The 14,772-nt window shown below is 50.2% G+C and overlaps 1 protein-coding gene across 8 annotated transcripts in view; it reads left to right on the top strand.

Annotated features, from left to right (window-relative positions):
- Positions 1-14,772, top strand: part of LOC116946199 (RNA binding protein fox-1 homolog 1-like) — a 191,884-nt gene that overhangs the window by 170,848 nt on the left and 6,264 nt on the right. For 5 of the 8 annotated variants that reach the window (XM_032961166.2, XM_076069888.1, XM_076069887.1 and 2 more), the window contains exons 10-11: positions 2,503-2,561; positions 10,332-10,410. In XM_032961166.2, coding sequence (XP_032817057.2) covers positions 2,503-2,561; positions 10,332-10,410 — 138 coding nt within the window. The remainder of the gene's footprint in view (positions 1-2,502; positions 2,562-10,331; positions 10,411-14,772) is intronic. The other 3 variants (XM_032961168.2, XM_032961167.2, XM_032961170.2) reach the window with 1 other exon arrangement.

Here is a 14,772-nt window from a genome sequence, read left to right as displayed (position 1 = left end):
ACGCGCACACGTGGAGAACATGCCAACTGGTCGCCCATCCAATCACTTTCCAATCTAGTCTCAAACCTGCTTAGCTTCTCAGATTCCGACCAGGTCCGGGCGAATTCCGGGGTGATTCTGGACGTCGGCGCGTGGTCATTCAGGACGTGCACGATTAGACGGCGACCAGCAGGGCAATTGGAACGCGGCAGCACAGCAAGTGGGTGGGTTAGCGAAGTGGGCAGGTGGCTCAGAGTTCAGCAGCGCTGAGCTGGCATCTCTTAAGATTCTGGGCTCAAATCCAGATAGCGGATTGCAATTAAAACCCGGGTTTCTCATGCGTTGTGAAGGCGATGGTCTCAGCCCGGTCACCAATGACCTCACGAAAACATATTAAAACAAAAAAACCCCGTCTCAATTAATGTGGCCCTGCAGCTTCATTGATTGGGCGAAATCCCTCGCGTGGTAGGTTTATGCAGCGAGTCCCACAGGCGAGCAAAACATTCGTTGGACCATCGTGGAAAAAAAAAGTCTTGAGACTCAGTGAGGCTCTCTGGATTGTGTTTTGTTTAACCCCACGTCTTGCTTCGCTCAGAAGAGAGACATCCGTCTCAACGGGCTTTCACCCCGGTAATAAATCAAGGTTTTGGATTAATCGATGGACTGATTGATAGATTGATTGACGGGTGCATAGATTCATTGATTAATTATTGAGCTTGGGGCTGTTGAGAATTAGCCCGTGGAGTTTGAAGGCCCTTCCTTCGTGGGTGAGGGGGGTTGAAGCTCCTCGAGTTTTTCCGTCTCGTCGTCCCAACGCAGGAGCCACCGACCAAAGGAGAAACGGGTTGAGAACTTGAGCGTCGAATTGCAACGTCGCTCTCCGCTCCGAACGAACCACGGGCCGGCGACGTCTGGCACCTGCCTGACGGCGTCCGTTCCGCTCCATAGAGGTTAAGTTGCGCTGAAGGTTGGCAGCCTTTTCTGGCAGCAAACAATCGGGGCAATGCGACTGCTGCGGTCACCAGAGCCAGGCCATGGGGCACTTTCCCCAACACTGCCCCCCCCACACCCACCGGCCCGCCCTCCTAAACCGCCGATTTGCGGGCAATGTCACGGACATCCACCACGAGAGAAACACCCAGAAGCGACCTGGTGCGAATTGCCGCCCTCCCACCGATTTACGCAGTGGCAGAGTTAGTTCACCGCGCTCCAGCCCTGGCCCGGCAGCTCGTGCAAGGGTCGTGGCAGGTGTCGTGGTTAGCGCACCATTGAAGAACGCGATGCGTGGTCGTAGCCGGAGCTCTGAAACTGGCAACGATCCCCTGGCTCCCTGTTCCGGCGAACGTTTTTTTGCCACCCAAATATATCCACAGAGACATTGCGCAAACTGCAAAAGGAGCTGACATTTGTTTTTTGCCATCATCAACCCCATACCTCAACAATGTCACCTCGCCATCGACTCGTGTCCCGATCCCCCTTCTGGGATCGCGCTGATGTCACCCCCCAAGAATCTCATCCAGATCCAGGAGAACGCTGTCGAACAGAGTGGAACATCGCACGCACTTCCAGAATAAACGCCTCATCCAAAATCCAAACATCGCTTCTCCTGGCTTCGACTTTTTCTCCTCGAAGACACCGATGGTGTCACCATCAACCGCATCGGAACAACAGCAGGCCGATTCATGAACAGAAGATTAAAGGCACGAGCCACAGGATCGCGGTTGTGGCCACTGCAACTCACACCATGGACCACACAGAAAACCACCGGAAAAGTCCTTTGGCCGCAGAGCCACGTGGCGAGTCACACGCCCGGTGGCTTTCTATGCGAGGCGGCCGCCAGTGACCGGGACTCTACCCCGGTCACGGTGAGCTTCTGAGATCGGACAAGAAGCGAGCGAGCGAGCGAGCGAGCTGCGTCCAGGGGGACACGTGGCCGCGGGCGACGGCGCTCCAGGTCGCGTTGCGTAATTTCCCACGGCACTTTGCTGTTCTGTCCCGAAGTTCGCCCTCGTTCCGGAGTTTCGTTGTCGTGCGGCGAGTGCGGGTGCTGTGACCGCAAGGGTCGTGGCAGGTGTCGTGGTTATCGGTGGCAGCTGTTGCCCCTGGGAGGGCGCGCGATAGTGACCCCCTTTGCCGAGTTGCGCTCCGTGTCCCGGTGGTAATGACCGGAGTGTTGTGATGGGTGACTCTTGGTGGTGGTGGTGGTATTGGTGAGGTTATCATTGGTGGGGGTGGCGAGGTTCCTGGACTTTCCCATTGAGAACCCAGGAATGTTGCTCTCTGTCTGGATTGCTCACCGCCGACTCACCTCGTTCGCTCACTCAATCACCCCCACGTCACTCACCCCCACACCCTAACCAAACCTCAACCACGTCGCCTCACTTTGTTCACCTCTCTCATGAAGCCAGATTAAACCAGGCACAGGACAGAGACCGGGCAGTGGTATTGATCGGATGCTTACCCGTGCACGTGTGTGCGTGTACCCGTGTGTGTGTGCCCTTGTACCCCCGCGTGTCCCTACAGGGAGGATATACGACCTACCGATACGCGCAGCCCGCCACCGCCGCCGTGTACAGCGACAGGTGAGACCCAGCTGCCGCGTCACCCGCCGCGTCACCCGCCAAGTCACCCGCCGAGTCACCCGCCGAGTCACTCGCCGAGTCACCCGCCGTGTCACCCGCCGCGTCACCCGCCGCGTCACCCGCCGCATCACCCGCCGAGTCACTCGCCGTGTCACCTGCCGCGTCACTCGCCGAGTCACTCGCCGAGTCACCCGCCGAGTCACTCGCCGAGTCACTCGCCGAGTCACCCGCCGAGTCACTCGCCGTGTCACCCGCCGCGTCACCCGCCGCGTCACTCGCCGATTCGGTGGAGCGACGACGGTCGAGGATCACCACCGGAGCGGCGCCCAAAAGGAATGGAACTCCTTCCCGTAGTCACGCACCCCCGCCGTCCGATGGGAGATGGAGCGACGGGAGATGGAGCAATGGGAGATAGAGCGATGGGAGATAGAGCGATGGAAGATGGAGTGATGGGAGATAGAGCGATGGGAGATAGAGCGATGGGAGATAGAGCGATGGAAGATGGAGTGATGGGAGATAGAGCGATGGGAGATGGAGCGATGGGAGATGGAGCGATGGGAGATGGAGCGATGAAATTCGGGCCTCGTGTTGCCGAGGTGGATCCATCACAGAGATCGCGGTGAGAGATGGCGACTCATTGCCGAGGGCCTCCCTTTCGTCCAGCAGTGGATCGATCATTGCCACTGAGCAACGTATCTCAATCTCTCAGCCTGGCAACGTGTTTTTTTTCTTCCATTTATAATTCCATTAAAGCGGTGGTTCTCGACCTCATTGGTATGGCGGAACTCCACACTCACTTTTACACAAAGACAAATATCCCCAGCGTAGCCTTTAACAGACCGTTGGGTCAAGCAATGTCAAGGTCGGCATGGCATAGAGTCCATGCCTAGAGGCTCAGTTGGCGGGAGATTGCGACGTGGGTCGCCGAGTTTGTAGCGCAGTGCGCCAACCACTGCGCCACCGCTCCCTACTCTCACACACAAAGACACCCCATGTAACCTTCACCGACCTTTGGAGCAAGTGCTGTGAGCGAGCACCTCTGAAGGCCGAGGCGGTGGATGGCCAGCACCATACCCGGCCGCCTTCATTTCCCGAGTGGCGATATTTACACACCACCCCACATACTCATTTAAGGCTGAGTCGACCTAGGGGAGGCCCAGGACCGGTTCAGACAATCGTCAATGGTGTTGGCCGTGAGCGGGAATCGAACTCGGGCTGTGGGGTCCGTACCGCAGCACACTAGCCGCTGCACTACCGCTACCCACACACACAGACACAACCACACACGCACACAGCCCAGAGCCATCGGGCGTATTAGTGGCGGTATCCATCAGCTGGTAGGGGCTCGGCGATCAATAGGCGCGTCGCGCTCACGTGAGAGATGGGCGCTGTTCCGCTTACCTTGACTGCCACCAAGACCCCTACTCACTCATACATGCACACAGACATACATACACCCCACTCACTCATACAGACATACATACACCTCACTCACTCAAACATACATGCACACAGACACACATAGACCCCACTCACTCATACAGACACACATACACCCCACTCACTCAAAACAGACATACATACACCCCACTCACTCATACATACATACATGCACACAGACATACATACACCCCACTCACTCAAACATACAGACATACATACACTCCACTCACTCAAACATACAGACATACATACACCCCCAGTTTAACACGTAGGCTTTTGCGACCAATATTATTCATAATAAAGGTTTTTGGGTTAGATCGCGTTATTTATAAATGTGTCGTAACCCTCCACCACCCGACACGGTCAATCAGAAAAAAGTGTCACGTTGACAAAAGACAATTAGTTCACTACTTTAGCCCACCGGTGTGTGGAAGAGTGAATCCACAACATTTACAGTTTGAATATGACGTTTCGCTGGTAATTACATCCAGCATCATCGGGCAATTCGCCAGAATGGTAAAGCCCTCACTTGCTCCCGGTCTTAAATAGAGCAGCAGGGTGACGTCATCATTTAACTCAATCAGGTGCAGTAATTATATAATCGATTGGTAACCAGACATGATTAGTAATGAGTTGTAGATTAGTAATTAGTTGTAATGTGTGTTATTGTGATTATATGCTACGTTAGTAATCTGTTAATTAGTATGTGTTTCCCCTATAAGGAATTGTAATATGTATTATTTAATAATACGCTTCCAAGCCGCACTAAGCCTATAGCTCTCAGAGCGATTAAAGTTATTTCTATTTCTCTCAATTTCAATGGATTCTCTAATTAGTCTTTGCCAGTAATAATTAGTTTTACACAACACTTCAACGTTATCAAAATGAATTGAGTGTCCTTGTTGACAAGCATGTTCTGCCACTGCCGACAGTTGTGTTTGAGATCATTTAATATTTCTTTGGTGTTCTTTTAGTCTTATGCTGATGTTACGTCCCGTCTGTTCAATATAGCATCTGCCACATAAACAATTAATCCGATTTACACCTTCTGTTGATAATTTAGGTAATTCGTCTTTAGTGCAAGATACTAGTTTTTGAATTTTGTGTACTGTACCAAATCTAACTGTAATGTTTTGCGTTTGCAAAACACGGGCTAATTTGTCAGTTACTCCTGAGATATATGGAATTTTAATTGTTTTAACAATCTGATCGCTTTCAGCAGTGTTTTTTGCGATCGTGATTTGGCATTCAGTGCTCTGTTCATTTGAGTATTATTGTAGCCATTCTGTCGTAATGCTTATTTAACGTGTTTGATCTCTCTCACTAGACTTTCACCATCTGACACTGTTTTAGCCCGATGTATGAGCGTCTTGATAAGAGAGGATTTCTGAGCTGGATGATGATGCGAATCTGCATTCAGATAGGCATCAGTGTGCGTTTGCTTTCTGTAAACGCTGTGTTATTTTACCGTTTAGGCCATGTCCAAGCAAAATATCTAGGAATGGGAGTGTGTTATTCACCTCCATATCCATGGTGAATTGGATGGCCGGGTTTTGTGCATTGAGATGATTTAGAAAATCATTAAGTGTATTTTTACCATGTGGCCAGACAACCAAAGTGTCATCCACATATCTAAACCAAAAATATGGTTTTGATGTGCTCGAGGCAAGTGCTCTTATTTCAAAGATTTCCATGTACAGATTTGCTATAGCAGGAGAGCCCATTGCTGCTCCTTCCTTTTGTTTAAAGAAATCCCATCTCCATAAGAAGTAAGTGTTATTTAAACAATGGTCAGCAAGTTTCGGAATATATTTTGGTAAACCTGTATTCTTTACTAGTGTATCAAGTAATTTAAGCGATTAGTTCACTGGAACCTTAGTGAATAGAGAAATCACATCAAAACTTACCAGAATGTCATTATGATTAAGTTTAATATGTTTAATCACATTCACAAGATGTTCTGAATTTCATATGCATGAAGATATCCGACCGATGTAGGGCTGTATTTGTTTAGTTATATATATTTTGCTAATTTATAAGTGGCAGAGCCAATTGTACTCACTATGGGTCGTAATGGGATGCCGATTTTATTAATCTTTGGTAGCCCATACAGTCTAGGTGGTTTTGAGACCCTTGGCTTAATTTGGTGTTGCTCATTCTTAGGAATTAATGAATTTGCAAGTATTGCAGTAGTCTTACGTTCTAAAGTATTAGTTGGATCTCGTTTAATTTTAATGTAGGTACTTTCCTCTAGTAAATTTATAATTATATTATCATAATCGGCTCGTGACATCACTACAGTAGTGAGGCCTTTATCAGCTGCCAGGATTTGGAAATCTTTATTTACACGGAGCTCTCTTAAGGCTTTTTCTTCGTTAGAGCTAATATTTACTTTTGGAACTTTGCTATGCTCAATTATTTTGGCAACCTCGTGTCTAGTCATCTCTGCCTCATTATGTGGAAGGAGTCTTAATGCTGATTCTACGTCAGCAATTATCTCATCCACTGGAATTATGCGTGGGGTAATGGCAAAGTTAAGGCTTTTAGAAAGGACAGAGATCATGTCACTAGTTAAAACAGTGTTAGTCATGTTCATTTCGGTTTTGTTTTTAAATTGTTCGTTTTTAGTAGGGATTTGTTTATTATGAAGTCTAGAAAAGTTATTCATTTGGTTAGTTTTTCGATTTAAAGCTTTCGTGACTGCAAGGATTCATCTTCTTTGGTTCTTTCGGTAAAGTCACATAGAATGAGAATAAAATAATAAAATAAAACAATAAAATTCTCACGACGTTTCGGCCACAACACAAGTGGCCTTCTTCAGGTGAAAGGAACAAACCTGTCGGGACGACAGAGCTACAATGAACTCTGCTAAGATTCGTAGCGTCTTTTAAGCTGGTTGAGAGAAGTGAGGCACCTTGACAAAGGGGTTTACATATCAAACAGGAGAATTTAGCATTGAAATAGTTGAGGGATTAGCTTGTGACTGGTCACAGAAATAGCTATGTTAAAGTCAAAGCCTACACATCCACAGAGGCACCTCGTACATGGACGCCAAAGGGGCTGCAACAACTCAACTACCATAAAGTAAACCGATGTGAAATAAAACCTAGGTCTAAATTACATCAATATAATAAAAAAATTATTGTTTTATATATATATATTATTATTTTGTTGTTTCTCTTCAACGTGACTTTACCGAAAAAACTAAGAATATGAATTACTGCAGTCACGAAAGCTTTAAATCAAAATATAATAAATGTACTCAATATATTCTTCAATATGCAGAGCTATTAACAGCAACTGGGTATACACTACACTATATAATGAATACCATATAGTAAACATATGGTAACTATATATATATAAAACTACCTCAATGGTATGCATTATATAGTGTAGTGTATACCCAGTTGCTGTTAATAGCTTTGCATATTGAAGAATATATTGAGTACATTTATTATATTGATGTAATTTAGACCTAGGTTTTTTTCACATCGGTTTACTTATGATAGTTGAGTTGTTGCAGCCCCTTTGAAGTCCATGTACGAGGTGCCTCTGTGGATGTGTAGGCTTTGACTTTAACATAGCTATTTCTGTGACCAGTCACAAGCTAATCCCTCAACTGTTTCAATGCTAAATTATCCTGTTTGATATGTAAACCCCTTTGTCATGGTGCCTCACTTCTCTCAACCAGCTTAAAAGACGCTGCGAATCTTAACATCGTTCATTGAAGCTCTGTCGTCCCGACAGGTTTGCTCCTTTCACCTGAAGAAGGCCACTTGTGTTGTGGCCGAAACGTCGTGAGAATTTTATTGTTTTATTTTATTATTTTATTCTCATTCTACGTGACTTTACCGAAAGAACCAAAGAAGATGGTTAGTTTTTGTTAGATTAAACACATTATCAGCCGATTGTTGTGTTATGGTATCGATTATATTCCAATAATGCATGGATACACTATTGCTTATATCTAAGTGTAACTGCTTTAGCGATTCCGAAATGTAAGATAATTCACTCCTGTTGTGCTATATTCTCTCTATTAATAATAATTCGCTAGCTTTGTGTAGTATTTGGTCAGCTTTAGAAGACTTTATGTGATGTGTTATTTTAACTGCGTTTGGTATTACCTTTGAATCTCTGCACCTTTTGAGGAACGCCAGTGAAGATATCAATTTCATCCGCTTAATGCAGAGCTTCTCCAACTTTCTGGTTTAAGAAATGTATCGTCCCTATTGAGGTTAGTCAGTTTAACACGTTGGCTTTCGCGACCAATATTATTCATAATAAAGAGTTTTCGGTTAGATCGCGTTATTTATAAATGTGAGGGCTTTACCATTCTGGCGAATTGCCCGATGATGCTGGATGTAATTACCAGCGAAACGTCGTATTCAAACTGTAAATGTTGTGGATTCACTCTTCCACACACCGGTGGGCTAAAGTAGTGAACTAATTGTCCTTTGTCAACGTGACACTTTTTTGCTGATTGGCCGTGTCGGGTGGTGGAGGGTTACGACACATTTATAAATAACGCGATCTTACCCAAAAACCTTTATTATGAATACATACACCCCACTCACTCATACAGACATACATACACACGGACATACATACACCCCACTCACTCAAACATACATACAGACACTCATACATACACCCCACTCACTCATACATACAAACATACATACACCTCACTCACTCAAACATACAAACACACATACATACACCCCACTCACTCATAGAGACATACATACACCTCACTCACTCAAACATACAGACATACATACACCCCACTCACTCAGACATACACCCCACTCACTCATACATACTGTACATGCACACAGACATACATACACCCCACTCACTCATACAGACATACTTACACCCCACTCACTCAAACATACAGACATACATACACCCCACTCACTCATACAGACATACACCCCACTCACTCATACATACACACATACATAACCCCACTTACTCATGCATACATACACGCAGACATACATACACCCCACTTACTTAAACATACATACATAGATACAAAGACAGAGTTCCCCCGTATAGCCTTAATACACTTTTGGGTCAAATGCTGTTATAGAGCACCTACGAAGGCCGTCACGGCCCCACACCCGGCCGCCTTTGTCTCTCTAGTGGCGATGTTTACACACCGCACCAGGTACTTATTTTAGACTGAGTCAACCTAGGGGAGTATCAGAACTGGTTCATGTAAGTACCGCGGGAATCTAACTCGGGTGGCAGGATTCGTGTGGTTCTTAACCTGGGGGGTGCACGCACACCCCCTGGGGGTGTGAGACGTGGACAGACTTTTTTTTAGAAGGTAAATCATCCAAAACACAAATTAAGCACGGAAACGAAACTACAATTGCTTTGTTTCATCAAACCGTTGTATGTTTACTAACATTGTACTTTGTTTTTTATGATTGACAACCAAGGGGTGCAATGCTGCGGTCAAGGTTAAGTACCACTGGTTTAAAGTATTGGGCTGCGACATTATACGCAACTTTGTTGAGCTGTAGGTGACTTCTGAAACAGAGCTGTATATCTCAGTGGGCCTTACCTGGTAAATAAAAAAAACATTGTTTAGTTACAGACAACTTCGCTACGTCTCCCCGACACACACACACACAGACCCCCCAACGCAAAAAAAATAACAAAGACAAAGATTATCCGTATAGCTTTATTATACTTTTGGGGCAAGTGTTGTTGGCGAACACATATGAAAGGCCGGCACGGCACACGAGGGGGTGGGTGGCCAGCACCAAACCCGGCCGCTTTTGTCTCGCTCGTGGCGATGTTTACACACGGCACCAGGTGCTCATTTGAGCCTTAGTCGACCTAGGGGAGGCCCAGGACCGTTTCAGATAATCGTCACCGGCGTTGGCTGTGAGCGGGAATCGAACTGGGTTCGCCGGGTTCGTAGTTGCAACGCAACACACACACCACCACTCGCTCAGACACACATTCACAAACATACGAATACAACGGAGACAAAGACAACCACAACCATCAACTCGCAGCGAAGCACTCCCCCTCTCCGCTCACCGCGACCCACGCGGCGTGACTCTCCTGGCAGTGACCGCGGCAGCATCCCGTGTATTTATTGGGCTTCATCACCATCAGATTGTCCGATGGACCCGTGTCATTCCTCCGCGTCGCTAAATCAGATCTCGGTGAGACGCGTGTCTCTCCCAATTCACTTACAACCCCTTCCCTTCCCGTCTCTCCACCACCTCCCCTGTCTCTCCCCCCACCCCGCCCGGCCCCCACCGCCCCTTCCTTCTTCCCCCTCTCGTTCGCCCGCAGCTATGGACGCGTCTACACCGCGGCAGACGCCTACACGCACGCGCTTGCGCCCGCCGCTTCCTACGGGGTGAGCGCGATGGTGGGTGAATGCTGCTCCCCCCCCCCCCCCCCCACAAGCCACGGCCAACTCGCTCCCCCAGGCCGCCCCTCGCCCGGCGGTCGTCTTTGTCTCTCTCATCTCTCTCCCTCCCTCCCTGCCTCTCTCTCTCCTCTCTTCTCTCGGCGAGAGTCGCGCGCGCGCGCCGCCGGCGCTGGGCGCCCGAGGCGTTGTGAGCTGCGCGGCGCTGCGAATCAACGAAGCTGACAAATCAAACAAAGCGACGACGCTGCGCCGATATCCGTCGTGGGTCGTCCATGCACATTTCATCCCTCGCCGTCGACGCGGAGCCACACAGTCAGCTGGCAGGCAACGCAAGCCATTGGCAGCAGCAGGGCTACTGCCAATGGCTAGTTAGGTGCGGTTGTGGCTAGGGCCACTACGAGTGGCTGTGCTATGGCTAGGGCTACTACGAGTGACTAGTGAGCCAGCGTGGTTAAGGATGGATCTCGAAACTCCTCGCGGGAGGCGGATGAGTCGTGGCTGGGAACTACGAACGCTGGAACTGCGTTAATCAAAACCAACACTCTCAGTGTGTCAGGTCTCAAGGTGGGGGCAATCATCTCGCTGCCCCTCTCCGCTCCCCTCGCTACCCCTCTCCGCTCCCCTCGCTGCCCTTCTCCGCTCCCCTCGCTACCCCTCTCCGCACTCCTCGCTGCCCCTCTCCGCTCCCCTCGCTGCCCCTCTCCGCACTCCTCGCTGCCCCTCTCCGCTCCCCTCGCTGCCCCTCTCCCCTCTCCTCGCTGCCCCTCTCCGCACTCCTCGCTGCCCCTCTCCACCCCTCTCCGCTCCCCTCTGCACCTCTCTCTCCCCTCTCCGCTGCTCTCCACTCTCCATCAGTGTCGCCATCGTTAGACGCCGAGTGGGAAAGTGATCACCGCGGAGCGCGACCTCTGTAACCCCTGTCGGCCCGTCGGCCCCGCGAGCTGTCGCCCGCGATTGCCCCGTCGCCTGCACCACCACCACACGGAGAGGGGTGTGTGGGGGGTGTGGGGGGTGGTGTGGGGGGGGGGGTGTGGTAAGGGGTTTGGCCTTCGCTGTATCCCACCACTCAGCTCGCGGCGCTGAGCCAGCGAATGACATTCCGCATTCCTATGGCGGGGGACCGAGTCTGTCCATAGGGCAACAGCTGTTGATTTCCTCACAAAGCGGCAGTGGTTTTCTGGTGGTGGGGGGGGGGGGTTATTTTTTATCGAACCCGGAAAGATATTTGGGATGAGTTGAACGCCTTTCGCCAAAGCAGAAATTGAACTCGCATCCTTCCTATCGCCGAGTCACCGGGCCACAATTTAGCGATGGAAATAACCGGGCGCGCTCGTGAACGTTTGTTAGACGTAAACCCGACTGCTTCCATCACATCCCAACGTTGGCCCAACGTTGGTTTATGTTCGTCGCCGGTGGAGCGTGGCGGCGACGACTCCTACGAACTGGAGCGAGTGACGCGAGTGACGAACCGGCCGGAACGAGGAGAGTCCGAATGATGACGCAGACTCAGGCCATCAGTGACGTCAGTGTGGAGGGAGTGGGGGGGGGAAGCTGCCAGAGCGAGTGGTGAGCGGCACTCCGGAGCCTGCGATCCAGAGGTCGCGGGTTCGATCCCCCGGAACGGCGGTTGAAACAATGGATGCAGGTTTGTTCATATCCCCAACCCCTTCTCACCACCTCTGTCCACCCAGCCAGCACCGATGGGTTTTACGACGGTTTGGTTGAGCGACAGATCGCGTGCGGTGCGTCGGGGTGAAAGTGTGTGTGCACCCAGCGAGAGTCGCGTCTCACGAGACCGCATGGTCCAGCCAGGACTCCCCATCACTCCAGTGTCTGTGTGTGTGTGGGGGTGGGGTCTGCACCGTGCGCCCCTCCCGTCGTGTCTCCCCGTCTCACCTCGTTGGAGTCTCACGCCGTCGGGCTCACGCTGCTGCCACGTGGGCCGGGAGCCTGCGCTTTAATCACTGGCACTTCCCTCTCGCCCGTGGCTCCAACCACCACCACCCTCCTCCTCCTCCCCTCCCCGCTCGCCTATTCCGCACCTTCCCCCGCCTCTATCATCCCAGTCACCCCACCCACACCCCGCACCCACCCACTCGGTCTCTGCAGCCGCTGTGCTTTCTGAACATGGTGTTTATTGTTTATTTTATTAATGTTCCATCGCTCGCTCGGTTCCACGAACGCACGCTCGCTCACTCACTCACACACCTCTCATACACGGCGCTGTTTCCCATTCCATTACATTGTCTTTAGATTTCCTCTCTCTCTCCCTCTACCTCTCGCTCTCTCCCTGTCGCTGGCCGCTGCGTCCCACACATCACAAAAATAGGAAAAAGCAGTTTCCAATTCCTGCACGTTAAAAGAAAAAAAAGAGAGCGAGGAGGATTGAAAATAAACAGAGGTTGCGCTTGGACGAAGGCCATGCAGGTTGTCGATTCAATGCGCGGGTACGTGGGGGGGGGTGGGGGGGGGTCGATGTAGGTGGAGGAGGTTGAATTGTTTGGGGGGGGGTGCGAGGGATGGAGGAGAGTGGGGGAGTGCGTGGCGTGCATCGCTGTGAATTCTCAACGCGATTGCCGTTGCGTTTCTCTCCACATGCCTGCTCCCCAGTAGCTATCATTCAAATTTGTGTTCCTCTCGCTCTCTCTGTCTGCTATTATGAAGGGTCATTGCCCGAAACGTCGCCTACTATATATATAATGTTGTCCTCTCGTGGCTGTGTCATTGGCGAATGCCTGGTCCTTCTATTCACCGGTCCTTCTATTAAGAAGCCGCTTCTCTGTTGTGGCTGTCGCCCCTTCACGCTCCCGTGGCTGCAACAACAGCGGCAGTGGCATCACAGGGAGGGGGGGCAGAGGAGAGTGGCACCCCCCCCCCATCGCCCCCCACCCCCGCACTCCCCCCCATCTCCATCTCACGCTCTGACCACTGCTACAGCGCTTAACGTGGGCAGATGTGCCGAGTGGCGAGATAGGCTTTGACAGGAAGATGAATTTACCGAATTTGCGCGCTAAATGACTTTTTCGTGGATAAATTTGGAATATTCAGTGGGCGCAGTGAAGCCGGAACATTGTGTCCAACACATCTCAAGTTGGAAAGCTACCCACTAATGTCATTTTTTTCTCCCTCTCCTCTTTAAATCCCGTCTTACACTCTGCAGTCTCTGCTTCTGTAACTTCGCCCCCCCCCACCGCCCCCCCCCAAAGTACACGCCACTGTTGTGTCCAGCTGCTCCCCTCCCTCCCTTTTCTCTACATACTGCTTCACTCCATCTCTCTCTCTCTCTATCTCTTTTTTTATGATCAGAGGAAACAAGAAGATGCTCGGTGTAGTCGGCACTTTGCTTCGTTCATCATTTCGGTTTTTTAATGCTTTGCATTATGTTACCCCCCCCCCCACCCTTTTTAAATGAAAGATTTCACAAAGATTTCACGATCTGCTCTCCTTACCCCTTCCCTCTCTCTCTACCCCCGCCCTCTTTCTCTACCCCCTCTCTCCCTACACTATGCCTATGTTTTCTACGTAATATTTGTAATATTATTAATAAAAAATATCTCTATCTCTCTCCAGCCCTCTACATCTCACCCTCCATCTCTCTCTCTCTCTCACCATCCATCTCTCTTTCTCTCTCACCCTCCATCTCGCTCTCACCCTCCAATTCTCTCTCCCTCCATCCCTCTCTCTCCCTCTCTCACACCCTCCATCTCTCTCACACCCTCCATCTCTATCTCACCCTCCATCTCTCTCCCTCCATCCCTCTCTCTCTCTCACCCTCCATCTATCTCTCACCCTCCATCTCTCTCTCCCTCCATCTCTCTCTCTCCCTCTCTCACACCCTCCATCTCTCTCTCACCCTCCATCTATCTCTCACCCTCCATCTCCCTCTGTCTCACCATCCCTCTCTCTCTATCCCTCCTGCAATTATCTCTCCATTCTCCCTCCATCTCTCTTTCCATATTCCAATCTCTCTCCCTTCATATTTCCCTCTATGCCCTCCCCCTCCCCTTTCCTCTCCATACTCCTCCCTACATTACTCTCTCTCTCTCTCTGCCTTCATCATCCCTCCCTACCTCCACTTCCTCGCTCCTTACTCTCACCCATTCTCTCCCTCCCTCGTCCCTCCCTCCCCCACGTCGCCTCTCCCCCCCCCCACGTCCACCATCCCTCCCTCCCGTTGGCAATGACTCACCCATCACAACGGCCGCGCTCTCCCTCCTCGCTGCCCTCACTCGCCTCCACCCTAGCCAGCTCATCCGTCCTCACATATTACAAATGGGACCTCTCAAATGCCGTGTCTTTTTTTGTATTTGTGTTCCTCTGTGTGTGAGCGTCATGCGAAGTGGACCTATGACCGAATCA

Source organism: Petromyzon marinus, chromosome 26 (assembly GCF_048934315.1).
Source record: "Petromyzon marinus isolate PM22_M1 ecotype Great Lakes invasive population chromosome 26, UKy_Petmar_22M1.pri1.0, whole genome shotgun sequence".
Lineage (NCBI taxonomy): Eukaryota > Metazoa > Chordata > Hyperoartia > Petromyzontiformes > Petromyzontidae > Petromyzon > Petromyzon marinus.
Note: the sequence above shows the minus strand (reverse complement) of the source record. Positions and strands in the feature narration are given on the sequence as shown.